General features: G+C 42.3%; 1 gene segment (V, D, J or C); it reads left to right on the forward strand.

Moving 5' to 3' along the window:
- Positions 1-1,911: 1,911 nt before the first annotated feature.
- On the forward strand, positions 1,912-18,816 carry LOC133121381 (immunoglobulin heavy variable 3-7-like). The segment is given in 3 exon segments: positions 1,912-2,067; positions 2,164-2,457; positions 18,737-18,816. Coding segments are annotated over 3 exon segments (519 nt in total).
- The last annotated feature ends 1,003 nt before the right edge of the window (positions 18,817-19,819 follow it).

Below are 19,819 nucleotides of genomic sequence, written 5' to 3' on the forward strand. Positions count from 1 at the left end.
TGGGTGACGGCGTGAGTGTGGTATCCCCGAGGGAAATGGAGAGATCCAGATGGGGAGAGGTATTAGCAGGGATGAATATCATTTCAGTTTTACCTGGGTTGAGCTTTAGATGGTGGTTGTCCATCCAGCTCTGGATGTCCCTCAGGCAAGCAGAGATACGGGCTGAAACCTGCGTATCAGACGGCGGGAACGAGACGAAGAGTTGGGTATCGTCCGCGTAGCAGTGGTAGGATAGCCCATGTGCAGTGATCACAGGGCCAAGGGAGCGAGTGTAAAGAGAAAAAAGAAGTGGGCCAAGGACTGAGCCCTGGGGAACACCTGTGGCGAGGGGCCGAGGTGTCGATACCGAACCAGCCCAGGCAACCTGGAAGGAGCGACCAGAGAGGTAGGACTCAATCCAGTCCAGGGCTGTGCCACAGATGCCCGTTGCTGACAGGGCAGACAGGAGGATGGAGTGATCCACAGTGTCGAAGGCAGCAGAGAGATCTAGAAGAATGAGAACAGAGGAGAGGGAGGCTGCTCGTGCGGCATGGAGTGACTCACTGACGGAGAGGAGCGCAGTCTCTGTCGAGTGGCCTGATCTGAAGCCAGACTGATGGGGGTCTAGCAGGTTGTTGTTAGAAAAGAAGGAAGAAAGTTGAGTAGAAGCGGCTCGTTCTATAGTTTTAGAAAGGAAAGGAAGAAGAGATACCGGGCGGTAGTTCTGGATGATGGAGGGATCCAGGGTAGGCTTTTTTAGCAGCGGAGTGATGTGGGCCCTCTTGGAGGATGCCGGAAAACAGCCGGAAGACAGGGAGGAGTTGACAAGGGAGGTGACAAATGGGAGAATGTCAGGTGTGATAGTTTGGAGAAGAGAAGAGGGGATAGGGTCAAGGGGACAGGTTGTAGGGCGGTGGCAGAGCAGGAGTTGAGAAACATCAGAGTCTTTAAGGGGGGTGAAAGTGGAAAAGGAAGGGATGGGCCTAGAGGGGGGGAAGGGCACAGTAAGGGGGGCGGTGGTTGTAAAGGATCTGCGGATGACTGTGACCTTCTCATCGAAGAAATCAGCAAAGTCATCAGCAGTGAAGGAGGACTGAGGAGGAGGAGGCGGTGTGTTGAGGAGAGAGGAGAAAATGGAGAAAAGTTTCCGGGGGTTAGAAGCGGAGTTCTGAATTTGTGTTTGATAGTATTTTGCTTTGGCGGCAGTGACATCGGAAGAGAATGCCGCCAGGAGAGACTGGTAAGTCATGAGGTCTGAAGCGTCTCTGGATTTCCCCCACTTCCTCTCCGCTGCGCGGAGGCTGGCCCTGGAGGTACGGAGGGTGTCAGATATCCAAGGACAGGGAGGGGATGTGCGAGGTGGCTTTGAGACAGGGGGACAGAGAGAGTCAAAGGCGGAGGGGAGAGATGAAAGGAGGGTGGCAGATGCAGAGTCAGCGGGGAGTTTGGAGAAGGATTCGAGAGGGGGGAGTGAGGCGGTGACGGTGCTAGCAAAGGAAGAGGGTGAGAGGGAGCGGAGGTTACGGCGGGCTGAGGAAGTGTGGGTGGGAGGAGGGGGAGGAGGATGGGGAGGAAGAGGGAGGGAGAATGAGATGAAGTGGTGATCAGATGTATGCAGAGGGGTAACCGTGAAATCGGAGCATGAGCAGTTCCTCACAAAGACAAGGTCTAGGACATTGCCCGCCTTGTGGGTTGGAGGAGAGTGTTGCAGGGAGAGGCCGAAGGAGTGGATTAGCGGTAGGAATGCAGCAGACTGGGAGGCTTCTAGGTGGATGTTGAAGTCTCCAAGGAGAATCAGTGGGGTGCCATCCTCAGGGAAGGAGCTGAGAAGGGTGTTTAGCTCATCAAGGAAGTTTCCCAGGGGCCCTGGAGGACGGTAGATAACTGCAATGAAAAGGTTAGTAGGGTAGGATACTGCAACAGAATGGAATTCAAAAGTGGATATGGACAGGTCAAAGAGGGGGAGAACAGAGAATTTCCATGAGGGGGAAATTAAAAGACCAGTACCACCGCCACGGCCGGAAGGCCGGGGAGTGTGCGAGAAGGAGAAGGAGGATGAGAGGGCAGCGGGAGTGGCGGTGTTGTCAGGTGTGATCTCTCTCTCTCTCTCTCTCTCTCTCTCTCCTTTTCTCTCTGCCTCTTCCATGTTCTACAGATAAAATCTCATTTTTATTTTAATTACAGGTGTTCAGTGTGAGATTGTCCTGACAGAATCTGAAGCGGTGGTAAAGAGACCTGGAGACTCTCACACACTGAACTGTACAGCCTCTGGGTTCACATTCAGCAGCTACTGGATGGGCTGGAGCAGACAGGCTCCTGGCAGGGGACTGGAGTGGTTGGGATATCAGCATAGCAGCACTAGATATTATGCCCTGTCTGTTCAAGGAAGATTCACCATCTCCAGAGACGACTCCAACAGCAAGCTGTATTTACAGATGAACAGCCTGACAGCTGAAGACACTGCTGTGTATTATTGTGCCAGAGACACACAGTGAGAGAGAGTGAGGGGAGAGCCGCACAAAAACCTCTTCCCCTTTATCACACAGAGCTACAGCAGAGAGCCCTGGAATGAACTCTGCTGTATGAAGTGAAACTTTCTGTTATAAATATCACTGAAGTGTTTTGTTCTTTTGTTTTCATTCATACTATTTGATGCATGATAATTCTTGGACATTAAATACCCTTCAGAGTCACCTGCTAACCAGCAGACTGTATTGCTGTTCTTTCATGACTATATTATATTCAAAAGTTTCAAAGTTATATTCAACATATATTCAAAAACTTACATTCACAGAAACATACTTACACCAACCTCTTTAAAAATCCAATAAACATTGCATAAATGTTTCCCAAATGGTCCACTGTCTCTTATGTTCAACACACCACACTATATGTTAATTTACTGTAAAATATAAACAAGCAGGGTGTTCATATTTGTTTAAACTGTGTTGGCTTAATGGCACAATATTACTTATTACTGTCATTGAGGTGAAAGAGGACCACATATGTAAATGGAAACTTTACCACTCTTACAAAAGGTCCAGATGTAAACTGTCGTGAGCCACGGACCCCTTGCCGAGCTCAGACCTCAAGTTCCCACGAGCAGTACCTCACAATGAGGTGTCTCGGGGACGAACTCAAGTACTCCGAACGTCCTGGAGCCCTGGTAAGTTCTACTGAACTTCCAGCCCAGTCTCGAAGTGAAGGGTGTGATGCAAATCTGGTAATCGATGTCCTGTATTCAATGTATTCCTCTAAAGACTCTTTATCACATATGATTATAGTAAGATATACTTTATTATAATCAATCAAAAGAATAGAGTTATACAGATTACAGTGTACATATCATCTTTTGCAGTTTGCTAATCACATGCAAGTTACATATACCCCTCTTAGCTCTTTCTAAATTACCTTTCCACCACGATGTTTAAAAATCAAGGTACACCCCTCCAATATCCATCCTCCTCTTTGGCCTTTACCTTATCTTATGGCTCCCCCTTCACGGAGATAAAAGCTACTGAACTTCCATTAATACAATGGGTACGAACACCCCTAAAGTCTACTACTTATTTATATCGTATATAGTATCTAAAAAATAAAAGACATAAAAATAAAAGGAAACTTATAATGTATTACTTCTATGTATTACTTTTCCTACTTCTACAAGTAATATAGATTATAATTACCACTCATGCCCTAAATATAGCCATCTCGTTTTCTGCGGGATTTGATCCCTCCTCCTTGCTGTTGATGAGCTCTTTGAACAGCTGCATTGGTTTGGGAATCTGGGGCAGGATCAGGACCCAGACTTTCGAAAGACGTGACTTTGCACTTCGTACTTCTCCTGCCTGTTGTCTGGGATGTGCACTGGTATTTCTTCGAACACGTCGGGGGTTTTGCAGTGCAGCCGCAGCATATGCCTCTCCTCACTGACACTGAGGTTAGGGGGGGAGGCTTCAGGTTCTTGCGTGGGTCCAGCAGGAAGGTGTTCTGTAGCGTGGAGGAACCCCGCGTCACGTCTGTTGGCCTCCAGGTGCAGTTCACGGCTCCAAGCATGTTGTAAAAGCCCTTTAACTCTTTCACCAGCTTTTCTGTATGATGAGGGATGCGCGTGAACACCTCTTCGACATCAGTCCCGCTGCCACAACTCTTGGGCTGAGTCCGCACCGCGTACATCACTCCTCTCTCCATATCCATATCCTGGAGTGGCGCGCAGAGGGAGCGCGCCACTCCAGCTTGACTACAGCTGTCTTGTGTTGCTCTCTCTTCACCAGCTCGTAGATATCTTCTGAAGCCAAATTCTGGGATCCTGCTCTAAGGTCTAAAAACTTATCCCTTATATATCTTTTTTGCATACAAAAGTGTACCTTTTTTGATAAGAAATGCCCCCATTATGTCAAGCGGGAAGACATTTATCTTTTATATAACCTGTTTTTAATGATCATATTAATTATTTCTGTTTTTCCAATTGTCATTTTCTCATACCTCAAAAGAACTGTCCCCAATATTTTATGTCATGGGCCCCTCTGGTTTGGGAATTTCCCCCATCTTAATATATGAGTGGAAAAACACTAGCCCTTATGTTGTTTTTAATGAACCTATTCATCACTGGTGTCTGTGTCAGTTTCATAATCTCTCCTTGACTTCCTCCAAACTTTGATTTCATGCAAGCCAGACGTTAAAGCCTGCCACCATCCCAACACCCTCTTCAGGTGCCCCTTTTTGTGGCGCCTTAAGGGATCTACAAAGGACATCCAGCCAATAGCTGAGTGTAAATCATCCGCCATTAATCATTCATTTTCTTTCGGTATTGACATCCCTTCCGTTTTCCTTATTTTTGTTTTTCTTTAGCCGGGCATTGTGCCCCTCCCCTGTAGGGTTGGGGTATTCTCAGTCAGAACTTTAACCTTGCTCCTTAAAACCCTAAATCTAAGTCCCCCGACTTCAGACTCCTCTACTGACAAGTATGGCTGCTCATTCTCTGAACCACATATTTTTCTTCTTACGGGCGTTCTTACTACCACCTCGATGGCGTGTGCGAGGGGTTAACAATGCATTCCTTTCTAACCCATCCCCCGTCAATCTCTCATCAGGGGGGCCTAGGGCCGGGTCCTCGACAAAACTTTCCTGTTCTTTGTCATATCATATTTGCAAACCATTAACACAACACATTTCATACTAAAAACGTCTGTGTTATTCAAGGAAACATGAAATCTGCCAGTATTTACATTTGTTTTTCAGGATTACATTTATTTCCAGGATAATGTACTGAAAGTAAGGGGAAATTGGGAATATTTAATTGGTATGTACAGTACTGTGCAAAAGTCTTATGCACCTGTATAACATTCTGTACAGATAAGATTCTTTCAAAAATAATTCAATGAAAGGTCCTAAAAAAACGTACTATACATGTTACATTACATTTTTATAATTTGGCAGAATAGTTAAAAACTGAATCAAATCAATAGTTTTTGTGACCACCCTTTGGCATTAAAACTACATCACTTCCCTGAGATAGCCAATGCTGTCCTGCAATTCTATAAGACAATCAGCAGGGAGGTGTTATGCCGGGGGGAACAGAGGAACCAGTAGCAGACAGGGATGCAGAAAAATGGCAGGTTTTAATACAGCAGGGGCAGACAGAGCGTAGTCAAAAAACAAGCCAAGGTCCAAATCCAGGGGGTCAGTCCAAACAGGCAGAGGTACAAAAATCCAAAACACAAAGAGAGTCCAAGGAAGCAGGCAGGGGTCAAAAACCAGAACACCAGATAACCAGAAGGGCAAGGGCAAGGGCAAGGGCAAGGGCAAGGGCAAGGGCAAGGGCAAGGGCAAGGGCAAGGGCAAGGGCAAGGGGGCTAGAACTGGGGGACAGAATCAAGGGCTCGGGAACAGAACAGGACAAGACGAACTAGCGCCGTGCGACTGAAAAGGACAGGTATAAATACACAGGGAAATGAGACAAACTAGGCGGGGCATGGGAGTGAGGGCGGTCTAACAAATGAACATCAGGTGAAACACATGAAAGGGTAATAGGACAATAACGAGGGGGAAAACGAAAACGTGGGCTGGATTCACAAAGACACACATGTAAAACAAACGGCTCTGGACTAGAGAGTAGACAATGCATAGATTGAAGACGTTGTGATAGTTAAGAGACAGGTGCGAACACTTCGCTGAAACAAACGAGTAATAAGGGATAGCATAGGGAGGCGGAGTAATAGAACAGCGCAGAAATGCTAAGAGATAGCGTTAGTGAGTTAGTTACATGAATATTTCTAAACTACCCAATAAAAGTGATTGTTAGTTAGTTAGTTAGATAGACAGTAAGTGTATTAATCGGATTAGTACTGTACAAAACCTAGATTAGTAGTGGTTTGTAAGAATAGTGCTTTACAGCATTTAACTACCAAGACAAAGCAGGAAGTAAGAAACGCGAGTGAGAAATTAACTGGAAACCTGAAAATACCGTAAACACCTGAATAGTGGGGCACTCGGACAGGGGAGTGACTCGACTGGAAAACATTCAGACGAGTGCAAAGACTAATCAAAATAAACAGACCCAGACATGAAATATGAAAAATGATAAATTACAAGAATGAATAATACTAAACAATGATACACTAACACACAGAACACAGGAACATAACAGGAGGTTGTTCCAAGCATGTTGGAAAAGTTGCCACAGTTCTTCTGCAGACTTTGGTTGGCCCCTTGCTTCTGAAGTTTTTTTGTTAAAATGAGTCAATTGCTGACAGTAATATATTACTTGTTAAAAATTTAATACAAAAATGAATGGAAAATGAATATTTCTCCATCTCCAGAGACACATCCAGTAACACTGTGTCTTTACAAGGGAGCAGCCTGCAGACTGGAGACACAGCTGTGTATTACTGTGCCCGAGAGTCACAGTGCAGCAAAGCTACAGCAGGGCTGTACAAAAACCCACCCTGATGAGTTCTGCAGTAAAACACACCATAATATCATAATGTGGAATAATTCATAAGTACGTAAAAAAACACCCAATCCCAACTATACCTTTCACATTCACAATACCTTTGAGAAAAAAAATCTATTAAATGCATTCCCATGAATAAGAAGATTATGCTTTGAAGCCACTGAACACAATGAAGGCCACCCCCTGTAGTGTGGTGGTTATCTAATTACGACAGAAATTAAATACATTCAATTACATTACAATCACTTTGTAGATGCTCTTATGGACAATGATATCCAGCGATAAATAACTCAATCACTGCATTTCAGAACTGACCAGATCATATAATTCTGTAGTTCATTCATAGGAACTTAGAGTAAGTATTAATTAATATGAAATTTTAATCCAAGTTCCACAATAATGTTGGTGGAATAAGGTTTCTAATGTTTTCTATACTGTGTGGTCCTATGCTGTCTGTGCTGGACACTCTCATTAGAGTGACTTGTGATGTACTGAGTACTGGGGAGCTCCTGGCTCCACTCTCCCACCCTCACCTGCCAGGAAACTCCCTGGATTCACTATGAATAATAATGCAGTCATCAGCCATGGAAGAGAGACACACGGCTGTAATGATGGATAATACTCATAACTGCTATATGATCTGAGCCCCGTCTACAGCTCTGACTGCTCTATTTAAACAGTGTGAGATCTGCCCACCCAGTGAGGAGGAGTTGATGCAAACTCTGAGCTCTTCCTTCTACATTTACCTCTCTGCACTGAGGGAGGAGGGACCGTTGTTGGAGACTGACTGTAGGACTATCATCACAGACTGCAGCCAAAGACTTTCACCATGACTGTCATAACCAGCCTGCTTCTCATTACAGTGTTCTTTACAAGTATGTTTTAATCTGTCATTCATTTCATTTTCACTAAAATTGTATTTTGAGGTTGTTCAGTGTCATATCTATGTCATTCTTCATTTCACAGGTGTTGAATGTCAGACACTGACTGAGTCTGAACCAGCAGTTAAAAAGCCTGGAGAATCCCACAAACTGACCTGTACAGCCTCTGGGTTCACATTCAGCAGCTCTGGGATGGCCTGGATCAGACAGGCTCCTGGGAAGGGACTGGAGTGGATTGCCACTATTGGCACATCTAGTTCACCCATCTACTATTCCCAGTCTGTTCAGGGAAGATTCACCATCTCCAGAGACGACTCCAACAGCAAGCTGTATTTACAGATGAACAGCCTGACAGCTGAAGACACTGCTGTGTATTACTGTGCCAGAGACCCACAGTGAGAGAGAGTGTGGGGAGAGCCGCACAAAAACCTCTTCCCCTTTATCACACAGAGCTACAGCAGAGAGCCCTGGGATGAACTCTGCTGCATGAAGTGAAACTCAGGGTTTCTGTTATAAATATCACTGCAGTGTTCTGGTCTTTTGGCCTAATTCATGCTAATAGATGACGGTTCATTCTTGGCCATCATTTATATACCTTTTAGAGTCACCTGCTAATCTGCAGGCTGTAAGGCTGTTTTGCCTCTACAATATTCGGTTTGTGATCATTGTGATCATGACAACGACTCAGAGAAAACGTACATTCCCAGAAACTTACACCAACCTCACAAGTATATTAAAAAATATATTTTAATCTTGCATAAATATTTCCCAAATGGTCCCACTGTCTCTTATGTTCAACACACTCAATTATTTACTGCAAAATATAAATAAGCAGGCTGCTTTAATATTTGTTTCAACTGAATTGGCTTCATGGCACAATATTTCGTATTACTGTCAATGAGGTGAATGAGGACCACTTCTGTAAATGTGAATGTGCAAATTACCACTCTTACACTTACAAAAGGTCCAGATAAAATCCTTCCTGTTCATTGTCATATCTGCAAACCACGAATGCAACAAAATTGATACTAAAATCATCTGCCTTATTTACAGAAACATGGCCGTACAGAAAAAAACTGCTGTCATTTACATTTGGTTTCAGCATAAAATGTATTTCCAGGTTAATTAACTGAAAATGAATGTTTTTGGAAAACTTTATTATAATTTTTTTTATTTCTGGATTTTTCCCTTTTTCTCTCAATTTGGTTGCCAATTGAACCCCGTCTGATCCAATTAGAGTTAGTGTTAGATACACCGCCCACACCCCGTCCCTCCGCGGCCCGAAGGAGAGCGACACGCCCTCTTCAAGCCGTCTCGTCTCATGCTTGTGACCGTGATTCCGAGGCGTCCGAGGTGCTTCGTGTGGGGCGATCAGCTAACTGTGCCAAGTCCCTCCCTCTGGAGCAGCGAGCCAATTATGGCGCTCCAGGAGAGCCGGTCAAACTGGCTTTTGACAATTTTTGGAATAGTTTATTGGTATGAAAATTTCAGAGATATGTGGAGTTGTCTATGCTCTTTGGGGTAAAGGAGGACTGTAATTGAATACACTATCATTGTACAAAAAAAGTCCATATACTAACGCTTTTGCATCTTTCGCAGCTTGCTGATTAAATTCTCCTCCAGGAGGGGGCAGTAGTGCTCATGATGGATATTCTAACCCTTTGAATTCATATTGTTTTTCTCCATCCTCCAACCCCCAGAGATTTAAACAAATTCAGCCCACGGTATTTCCTATAAAAGCCCCTGAGAATTCTCCTCCCAACACAGGAGCATCACCTGTAAGACAGAGAGGGAGATCTGTGTGTGACAATGGGAGCTATTGTAGCATTAGCATTGTTGCTAGGAAGTTTATCATGTAAGTGTTAATATTTAGTTCTTTGGCAATATATTTTAGTATTCATATTTTTAAGAAAATCTTTTAGTTTTCATCAAAAAAAAAAAAAATTTCTTTTAATATTTCATGACATTTTAACAAGCACTTTTTGATAATTCCAAAACTTAATACATTTCTAATAATTGTCCTTTTCACACAGATGGTCACTGTGTTGAACTCACACAGCCAAGCTCTATGGTTGTAACTCCAGGACACTCTCTGACCATCTCCTGTAAGGTCTCTGGGTATTCCCTGACTGGTGATAGGAGCTACTGTACAGGCTGGATCCGACAGCCTGCAGGGAAAGCACTGGAGTGGATTGGACGCATTTGCTATGATGGAGGCATTGCTCATAAAGATTCACAAAAAAAAAAGTTCACCATCTCCAGAGACACCTCCAGTAACACAGTGTCGTTACAAGGGAGCAGCCTGCAGACTGGAGACACAGCTGTGTATTACTGTGCACGAGAGTCACAGTGCAGCAGAGCTACAGCAGGGCTGTACAAAAACCCACCCGCATTAGCTCTGCAGCAAAACGCACACTACAATACCATGATGTGGAATCCTTAGGAAGTGCTATAAAAATCCCAAAATTCCCATCCCAAATTCCGCACCTTTACAACATTCTTTATACATTTTAGAAAAAATCCATCCATCCATCCATCCATATATGATCTGAGCCCTGTCTACAGCTCTGACTGCTCTATTTAAACAGTGTGAGATCTGCCCACCCAGTGAGGAGGAGTTGAAGCAAACTCTGAGCTCCTCCTTCTACATTTACCTCTCTGCACTAGTAAATCTTTAGTTCTTAATTTAACCTTGGCGGCACGGATGGTGCAGTGGTTAGCACTGCTGGCTCACAGCAAGGAGGTCCTGGGTTCGAATCCCCGTCGGACAGGGCCTCTCTGTGTGGAGTTTGCATGTTCTCCCCGTGTCCCCGTGAGTGAATGGTGTGTGTGCCCTGCAATGGACTGGTGACCTGTCCAGGGTGTATTCCTGCCTTTCGCCCAATGAATGCTGGGATAGGCTCCAGCCCCCCTGCGACCCTGTACAGGATAAGCAGGTTAAGATAATGATTGAATGAATTGAATTGAACATCATGCTCACAACTACTGTCTGTTCTGGCTCCACGGTGGTGGAACGAACTCCCCATTGAGGTCAGAACTGTAGAATCTCTCCCCACCTTCAAGCGCAAGCTGAAGACACACCTCTTCAAGCAGCACCTCTCCCCATCCCTCCCTACCTCCCTGTGAACCTTAATTGTTGTCTCTGTGACTTGCTTTGTGTATCGGTATTTTTAGTTGGCTAGGTAAGCAGTGTTTGGATAGTTAACTTTGGTCACTTTTGCTCTGTTTGTTTGTTTCTTTGTTCTCAAAAAAAAAAAAAAGGGCCCTCGTCCTTATCTTTGTTCTACAGGTAGCAGTTGAAATTGTACTTCCCTCTAGGGTCTTTCAGCGAACTTATCCCTGGTTATGGGTATGCACTTTGTTGTACGTCGCTCTGGATAAGAGCGTCTGCCAAATGCCAATAATGTAATGTAATGTAATGAATGAATGATTGAATTAAACAGGAGCGGCATGCTGATCTGCTGTTTTAATTCTCCTCCAGGAGGGGGCAGCAGTGCTCCTTATAATTGATATTCTGACCCTCTGAATTTATCTTGTTTTTCTCCTTCCTCCAACCCCCAGAGATTTAAACAAATTCAGCCAACAGTATTTCCTATAAAAGCCCCTGAGAATTCTCCTCACAACAAAGGAGCATCACCTGTAAGACAGAGGGAGATCTGTGTGTGACAATGGGAGCTATTGTAGCATTAGCAGTGTTACTGGGAACTTTGTCTTGTAAGTGACCATGCTGTATTAATATTTTCTGTTTTGAAATACAATTATTTGGTGATGTTTTCCAGTTTTACTTACTTTAAATATTATGTACATTTTCAAAATATATATATATATTTTTTTCTTGATGTTTTCTTTTTATTTCTAGAATTATATTGCTTAATGAGATACATATCTTTCTTATATCTGTCTCCACAGATGGTCACTGTGTTGAACTCACACAGCCAGGCTCTATGATAGTAACACCAGGACAGTCTTTAACCATCTCCTGTAAAGTCTCATATTCAGTGAGCAGCTATGGTACAGCCTGGATCCGCCAGCCTGCAGGGAAAGCTCTGGAGTGGATTGGGTATATCAGCACGGGTGGAAGCACATATTATAAAGATTCACTGAAGAACAAGTTCACCATCTCCAGAGACACCTCCAGTAACACAGTGTCTTTACATGGGAGCAGCCTGCAGACTGGAGACACAGCTGTGTATTACTGTGCCCGAGAGTCACAGTGCTGCAAAGCTACAGCAGGGCTGTACAAAAACCCTCCCTGATGAATGTTATGGTAGAACACAAACATTGAAGAGCTCAGTGAAGTTTGCACCCAATTTAACCAGAATATGAAACATGAAATAAAATATGTCAATGGCATGGACCTGTGTTTGGAAGTTGAGGGTTCGATTCCCAGCTGGATTGTTCACATTCAGAAGGCTTTTCCTGGACTGTCTGACTGATAATCCAGCTGCATCAATGGAGTTTATGAATGTCAGTGACATTTAGCTTCATGATACCATTAATGAACCGGTAATAAATGCATTATGAACATGTCAATGGTGACGTACAGTATTTTATACTGTGTGTTTTATGTTTTATGAAAGCCTTATTTATTTATTTACTTATTCATAAAATAGTGTGAAGAATTTCTGTCACAGTTGATTACTAAATTCCAAAGCCATGTGGTTAATTATTGACACTCAATTCAAAGAGGTCTGTCTCAGTACGATTTCTTTACGATTGTCTTTGAAAATGAGAAAATCTTTACTGTATGCAAATCAAAGTTCTGGATACAATCCTGCTCTTTGCACATCTATATGATATCTGATTAGCCTTGTGTTTGCTTTAGCTTATAATACATTTTTTTACATTTTACATTTTTTGTCATTTGGCAGACACTTTTAATCCAAAGCAATTTACAAGCGCATAGGTTCTTACACAAGTTAAAGCAACACATAGCACTTATGTATCGTTATTGTACTGTTTGGGGTATTCTAGCTGCCAACCATGGTATGCTAGTTGATAAGTTGATGTACTCTTCAAGGGTTCAAGTTGTGTCTGTGTGATCACTCTAGGACTCGGAACTGTACTTTCCTCTCTAGGGTCATCAACGCACTTGTCCCTGGGTTTGATTGGCACTTTATTGTACATATACTGGATAACAGTGTCTGCTAAATGCCTGTAATGCCATTGGCACAACTCTGGTCCTCATGTCATGTTGACATATGTCAAAGCAGACTCCAAAGGCAATTAAACGCCTCAAATCAATACCATACACTGAAAGCTTTCTTAGACCTGCACTATAGACACAGTTGATGGCACCTGAGTAATCAGAAACAGCTGAGAGGCCAACTGTTCATTTATTTTTGGTCCCCTAAAATGAAGGGATTTTATAAAAGAAAGGGGATGTAATTCTGACCCTGATCACCTGATGTGGCTGCAAATGCCCTCAGATTAAAGGGGACAGTCTGCACTTTAACATAGTCATTGCTTCATTTCAAATTCAATGTGCTGGAGTACAGAGTAAAAGAACATACATTCTACCACTGCCCAAATACTAACAGACTGCCCTCTATGTCACCTCCCTTTGCTTTTACCTGGACGTAATGAGGATAATAAGACTGCCAAATCCAAGAAGTAAAAGAGCACTCAAATGCACTTTAGTGTATTTTCACTTATCTTGATGTAATGTATCAAAATGCACAGATAAATCATAACAATGGAAGCATTCATTCTGAATTTAAACCTTTTACTTTGAGACTGACGTCGATTCCAGTGTTTAAATTTTCCTCCAGGAGGGGGCATCAGTGCTCCTTATAATGGATATTCTAACCCTCTGAATTTATCTTGTTTTTCTCCTTCCTCCAACCCCCAGAGATTTAAACAAATTCAGCCCACAGTATTTCCTATAAAAGCCCCTGAGAATTCTCCTCTCAACACAGGAGCATCACCTGTAAGACAGAGAGGGAGATCTGTGTGTGACAATGGGAGCTATTGTAGCATTAGCAGTGTTACTGGGAACTTTATCTTGTAAGTGACCATGTGGCATTAAAATGTTTTGTGATGTTTTCCAGTTTTTCTTACTTTCCTACGTATTTAATATTTACTATCTTATGTAAATTTTAAATATATTACATATTTATTTATTTATTTATTTATTTATTTTCTGTTTATTTATATGATTATATTGCTTAATGAGATACATATATTTCTTATTCATTTCTGCGCAGATGGTCACTGTATTGAACTCACACAGCCAGGCTCTATGGTTGTAACTCCAGGACACTCTCTGACCATCTCCTGTAAAGTCTCTGGGTATTCCCTGACTGATAGCAGCTACTGTACAGACTGGATCCGACAGCCTGCAGGGAAAGCTCTGGAGTGGGTTGGAAGTGTATGTGGTGATGGAAACATCTATTACAAAGATTCACTGAAGAGCAAGTTCACCATCTCCAGAGACACCTCCAGCAGCACAGTGTCTTTACAAGGGAGAAGCCTGCAGACTGGAGACACAGCTGTGTATTACTGTGCCCGAGAGTCACAGTGCAGCAAAGCTACAGCAGGGCTGTACAAAAACCCACCCTGATGAGTTCTGCAGTAAAACACACACCGTAATACCATGATACGGAATATTTAATCAGTAAATTTAATAATAATGCCCCATCCCAACAACACGGCTTTACAACATTCATCATAAATATGAGAAAAAAAATAAAATCATTTGATGAAACCAAAAATTGTCCTTTGACGCCTCTGAATACAATAATGATACAATACAATGCAATGCAGATGAGCCTAATTATGACACAAATTGAACACATAACATTGTAGATGTTCTTACACTGAGTAATATACAGTAATAAATAACCTTATTATTGCATTGTAGAACTGACCAGATGATAATTTTAGAACTGACCTAAACAAATAACTTACAGGTTCCACAATAATGTTAGTCAAATAATTTTTCCCTTTCTAAGTGTTACATATGCAGGGTCCAGTGTTTACCACTGGATATCAGGGTGCTTTCTGTACTGAGTGGTCCTATGCTGTCTCTGTTGGACACTCTCATTAGAGTGACTTGTGATGTACTGAGTACTGGGGAGCTCCTGACTCCACTCTTCCACCCTCACCTGCCAGGAAACTCCCTGGATTCACTATGAATAATAATGCAGTCATCAGCCATGGAAGAGAGACACACGGCTGTAATGATGGATAATACTCATAACTGCTATATGATCTGAGCCCCGTCTACAGCTCTGACTGCTCTATTTAAATAGCGTGAGATCTGCCCACCCAGTGAGGAGGAGTTGATGCAAACTCTGAGCTCTTCCTTCTACATTTACCTCTCTGCACTGAGGGAGGAGGGACTGTTGTTGGAGACTGACTGTAGGACTATCATCACAGACTGCAGTCAAAGACTTTCACCATGACTGTCATAACCAGCCTGCTTCTGATTACAGTGGTCTTTACAAGTATGTTTTAATCTGCCATTATTTCATTTTTTCTGAATATTTACTTCAGATGTTGTAGAGTACTAAATCTTTTTTACTTTCACAGGTGTTGAATGTCAGACACTGACTGAGTCTGAACCAGCAGTTAAAAAGCCTGGAGAATCCCACAAACTGACCTGTACAGCCTCTGGGTTCACATTCAGCAGCTCTTATATGGCCTGGATCAGACAGGCTCCTGGGAAGGCACTGGAGTGGGTTGCCTATATTTACCCTAGCAGTGGCACCATCTACTATTCCCAGTCTGTTCAGGGAAGATTCACCATCTCCAGAGACAACTCCAACAGCAAGCTGTATTTACAGATGAACAGCCTGACAGTTGAAGACACTGCTGTGTATTACTGTGCCAGAGACCCACAGTGAGAGAGAGTGAGGGGAGAGCCGCACAAAAACCTCTTCCCCTTTATCACACAGAGCTACAGCAGAGAGCCCTGGAATTAACTCTGCTGTATGAAGTGAAACTCAGGGTTTCTGTTATAAATATCACTGAAGTGTTCAGTTCTTTAGTTCTCATTCATACTAGTAGATGCCTGATCATTCTTGGACATCTTTTAAATACCCTTTTGAGTCACCTGCTAACCAGCAGGCTGTAATGCTGTTCTGTTTCTACAATATTTGGTTTGGACTGTGATCATGATGACAAGACACAGAAAAATGTTTCAAACGTACACCAATTTTCAAAATCCCGTAAACCTTGCATAAATATTTCCCAAATGGTCCACTGTCTCTTATGTTCAACTCACAATATGTTCATTTAATATAAAATATAAACAAGCAGGCTGCTTTCACATTCGTTTGAACTGGATTGGCTAAACGGCACAATAATATTTATAATTATTTCATTGAGGTGGAAGAGGACTACTTCTGTAAATGTCTATGAAGACATTACCACTCTTACACTGACAAAAGGTCCAGAAAAAAACCTTCCTGTTCTTTGTCATATCTGCAAACCATTAATGCAACAAAACTGATACTAAAATCACGTGTTGTATTTACGGAAACATGAACGTACAGAAAATACTGTCCCTGAGAATTCTCCTCCCAACACAGGAGCGTCACCTGTAAGACAGAGAGGGAGAGGTCTGCCTGATTTCTTTATGATTGTCTTTGTAAATGAGAAAATCTTCACTGTATGCAAATAAAAGTTCCAGATACAATCCTTCCTGCACTTTGTGCATCTATATAATATCTGATATTCAAATCATAACTACGTGAACATTAATTCTGAATTCACCCCATTAGCTTTGCTACTGATCGACTGAACCTCTGAATTTATCTTGTTTTTCTCCTTCCTCCAACCCCCAGGGATTTAAACAAATTCGGCCCACAGTATTTCCTATGAAAGCCCCTGGGAATTGATGCACCAGCACTAACACCAGCAGGCCTGTAGACCACACCCTGAGAAACAGCTTCATACAGGGACCTCAGAGCAGTCCCTCAAGCTTTTCTTCAGCTTTTCAATAAATCAACATAAATTGGCAGATTGAGATAATCAATAAGAGAGGGGGTTGGCAGTCCATCAGTAAGAACATGGTTGCACACCCCATCCTAAAACACACCTCTCAGTGCAGGGGTCTCAAACTCCAGTCCTGGAGGTCTGCAGTCTCTGCTGGTTTCTGTGATTTCCTCTCAATCAGCAGCCATTTTAGGTCTTGAAAAATGGTGTGCAGACTCCCTCCAATCAGAGACTTAAATTAAACATGTAAGCGTAGGAAAAAACCAGCATACACAACAGCCCTCCAGGATTTGAGTTTGAGATCTCTGTAACTTTGTGCAACATGTGTCGCAATGTTATACTGTCCATTTGGATCAATGTTCGAACAGTTTCTAATCAATAACAACTTCTGGCTCCTCAATATATTTGACCGAATTTGCCCCCAAATTACTGCACTGTGTTTCCCTGACTTAGGTGTTACCTTTGAAATGTTCAAACTTTCTCATTTTTATTATTAAAGGAGAGAAAAGAACAAAAGTACAATAATTATTTCAGTAATGCAATATCAGTAATTTCAGTAATATCCTGTTTATCTTTTCTGGTCTGACTCTATCTCAGAGATGACTCAATCAATTGAACTCTTCTTTGAACATGATTCTTCTGTTATATTTTGACTCTGCTGAATCAGCAATTTCTTCATGAACTGGCCAAACTGATTTGATTCCTGTTTTGTACTTGAACTTTTCTGGTCAAAACTAATAAATTCTGAATTGACCTCACTAGTCATATTCCTCTATTCAGCATGGACTTTACAACCAGGACAGATAGATGATAAGAGACTCCTGACCCAGACAACTTCACAGGGACTAGTCTGAAATAAGAGACGGTAAACCACACTGGGCTCAGAGAAATGTACTCTTTTTAATGCACAGGGGAGGTGATGTAACATCATTTTCACCTCGTTTTCACCAGAGTCAAAAACAGACAGTTTTTTTTTCAACATTACCATGTAAAAGCAGATTGATTCTGATTTGACACATCACATTGTGAAGTTCCATTATAAATTCTCTCTGTGCAACCAATACGTAGCTTCAGATCTTCCTGCCATGTTGAAAAACTATAATTAAACTGGATATATCTCCTGGAGTATCTCCCCAAACCATCTCATTCAGGTACACTGCAGTTCTGTCTCTGACAACAGGATGTCAATCTCATTCATGTACACTGCAGTTCTGTCTCTGACCACAGGATGTCAATCTCATTCAGGTACACTGCAGTTCTGTCTCTGACCATAAGATGTCCATCTCACAACAATGAATACATGATTGACCTTTCACAATAAAATGTATCAATGAAAATGTTTCAATGAATTATGGAAAATTGTCTTTACATGTGTCAAATGTGTTTATAAAATATCCAGTAGGCACACTTTCTTTTGCAAGAATCAACCCACAAGATTACTTAATGACTGATATTGTGTTTTTATAAATAATTAATTTCTTTAGGTTTATTCATTTTTGTTCTTGTCTCTTTTTGCATATGTTATTATGAAGTGGCAGGCCATGGATAGGTGCAGTTGTCCTATAGATTTAGTCTCCTCACTGTAAATATTAATATTAATATCACGATTAATGTACACTTCATTTTTTTGCAGGGTTTCATGAATGAATGTGTGTTGTACTGAATGTGATGAACACTATGTTTCTGTGCAGGATTTCAGAAATGAATGTGTGTTGTACTGAATGTGATGAACACTATGTTTCTGTGCAGGGTTACAGAAATCAATGTGTGTTGTACTGAATGTGATGAACACTATGTTTCTGTGCAGGGTTACAGAAATGAATGTGTGTTGTACTGAATGTGATTAACACTATGTTTCTGTGCAGGGTTTCAGAAATGAATGTGTGTTGTACTGAATGTGATGAACACTATGTTTCTGTGCAGGGTTACAGAAATGAATGTGTGTTGTACGGAATGTGATGAACACTATGTTTCTGTGCAGCACCTGTGAGTTCCCTGTGCTGCTGCTTCTACACTGGAGTGAGTGTGATCAGCAGTGGCCCTCACTCTGCCCTCCCCTAGAGGAGGGTGCAGTGCAAACCTCCCACAGCTTTAAATGGAGCCAGTGTCAGTGTGAGAAGCAGAGCAGCAGTCAGTGGGACTCAGTCTGTACTTTAACTCAGTGTACCTCCTTCTCTCCTGCAGCCATGAAGCTCCTACCAGCCCTGCCGCTCCTCACATCTCTCTCTCTCTCTCTCTCTCTCTCTCTCTCTCTATCTCTCTCTCTATCTCTCACACTCTCTCTCTCAGGTCTCTCTCTCTCTCTCTCTCTGCCCAATTTTCTCTCTGCTTCTTCCATGTTCTACAGCTAAAATCACACTTTTATTTTAATTACAGGTGTTCAGGGTGAGATTGTCCTGACAGAATCTGAAGCAGTGGTAAAGAGACCAGGAGACTCTCACACACTGACCTGTACAGCCTCTGGGTTCACACTCAGCAGCCACTGGTTGGCCTGGAACAGACAGGCTCCCGAGAAGGGACTGGAGTTTTTGTGACGTCGGCATGGCAGCTCCAGTGAATACGCCCAGTCTGTTCAGGGAAGAATAACTTTATCCAGTGACGACTCCAACAGCAAGCTGTATTTACAGATGTTCTGTTCCTTAGTTCTCATTCATACTATTAGATGCCTGATTATTCTTGGACATTAAATACCCTTCAGAGTCACCTGCTAACCAGCAGACAGTAGTTTCGAATATACAGTATATTCAAAAACTTACATTCACAGAAACATGTTTCATACTTACACCAACCTCTTTAAAAATCAAGTAAATTTTGCATAAATGTTTCCCAAATGGTTCACTGTCTCTTACGTTCAACACACCACACTATATGTTAATTTACTGTAAAATATAAACAAGCAGGCTTCTTTCATATTTGTTTAAACTGTGTTGGCTTAATGGCACAATATTACTTATTACTGTCATTGAGGTGAAAGAGGACCACTTATGTAAATGGAAACTTTACCACTCTTACAAAAGGTCCAGATGTAAACTTCCGAAATAAAGGTCCTAAATAAATGTACTAT

This window comes from Conger conger, chromosome 2 (assembly GCF_963514075.1).
Source record: "Conger conger chromosome 2, fConCon1.1, whole genome shotgun sequence".
Classification (NCBI taxonomy): domain Eukaryota; kingdom Metazoa; phylum Chordata; class Actinopteri; order Anguilliformes; family Congridae; genus Conger; species Conger conger.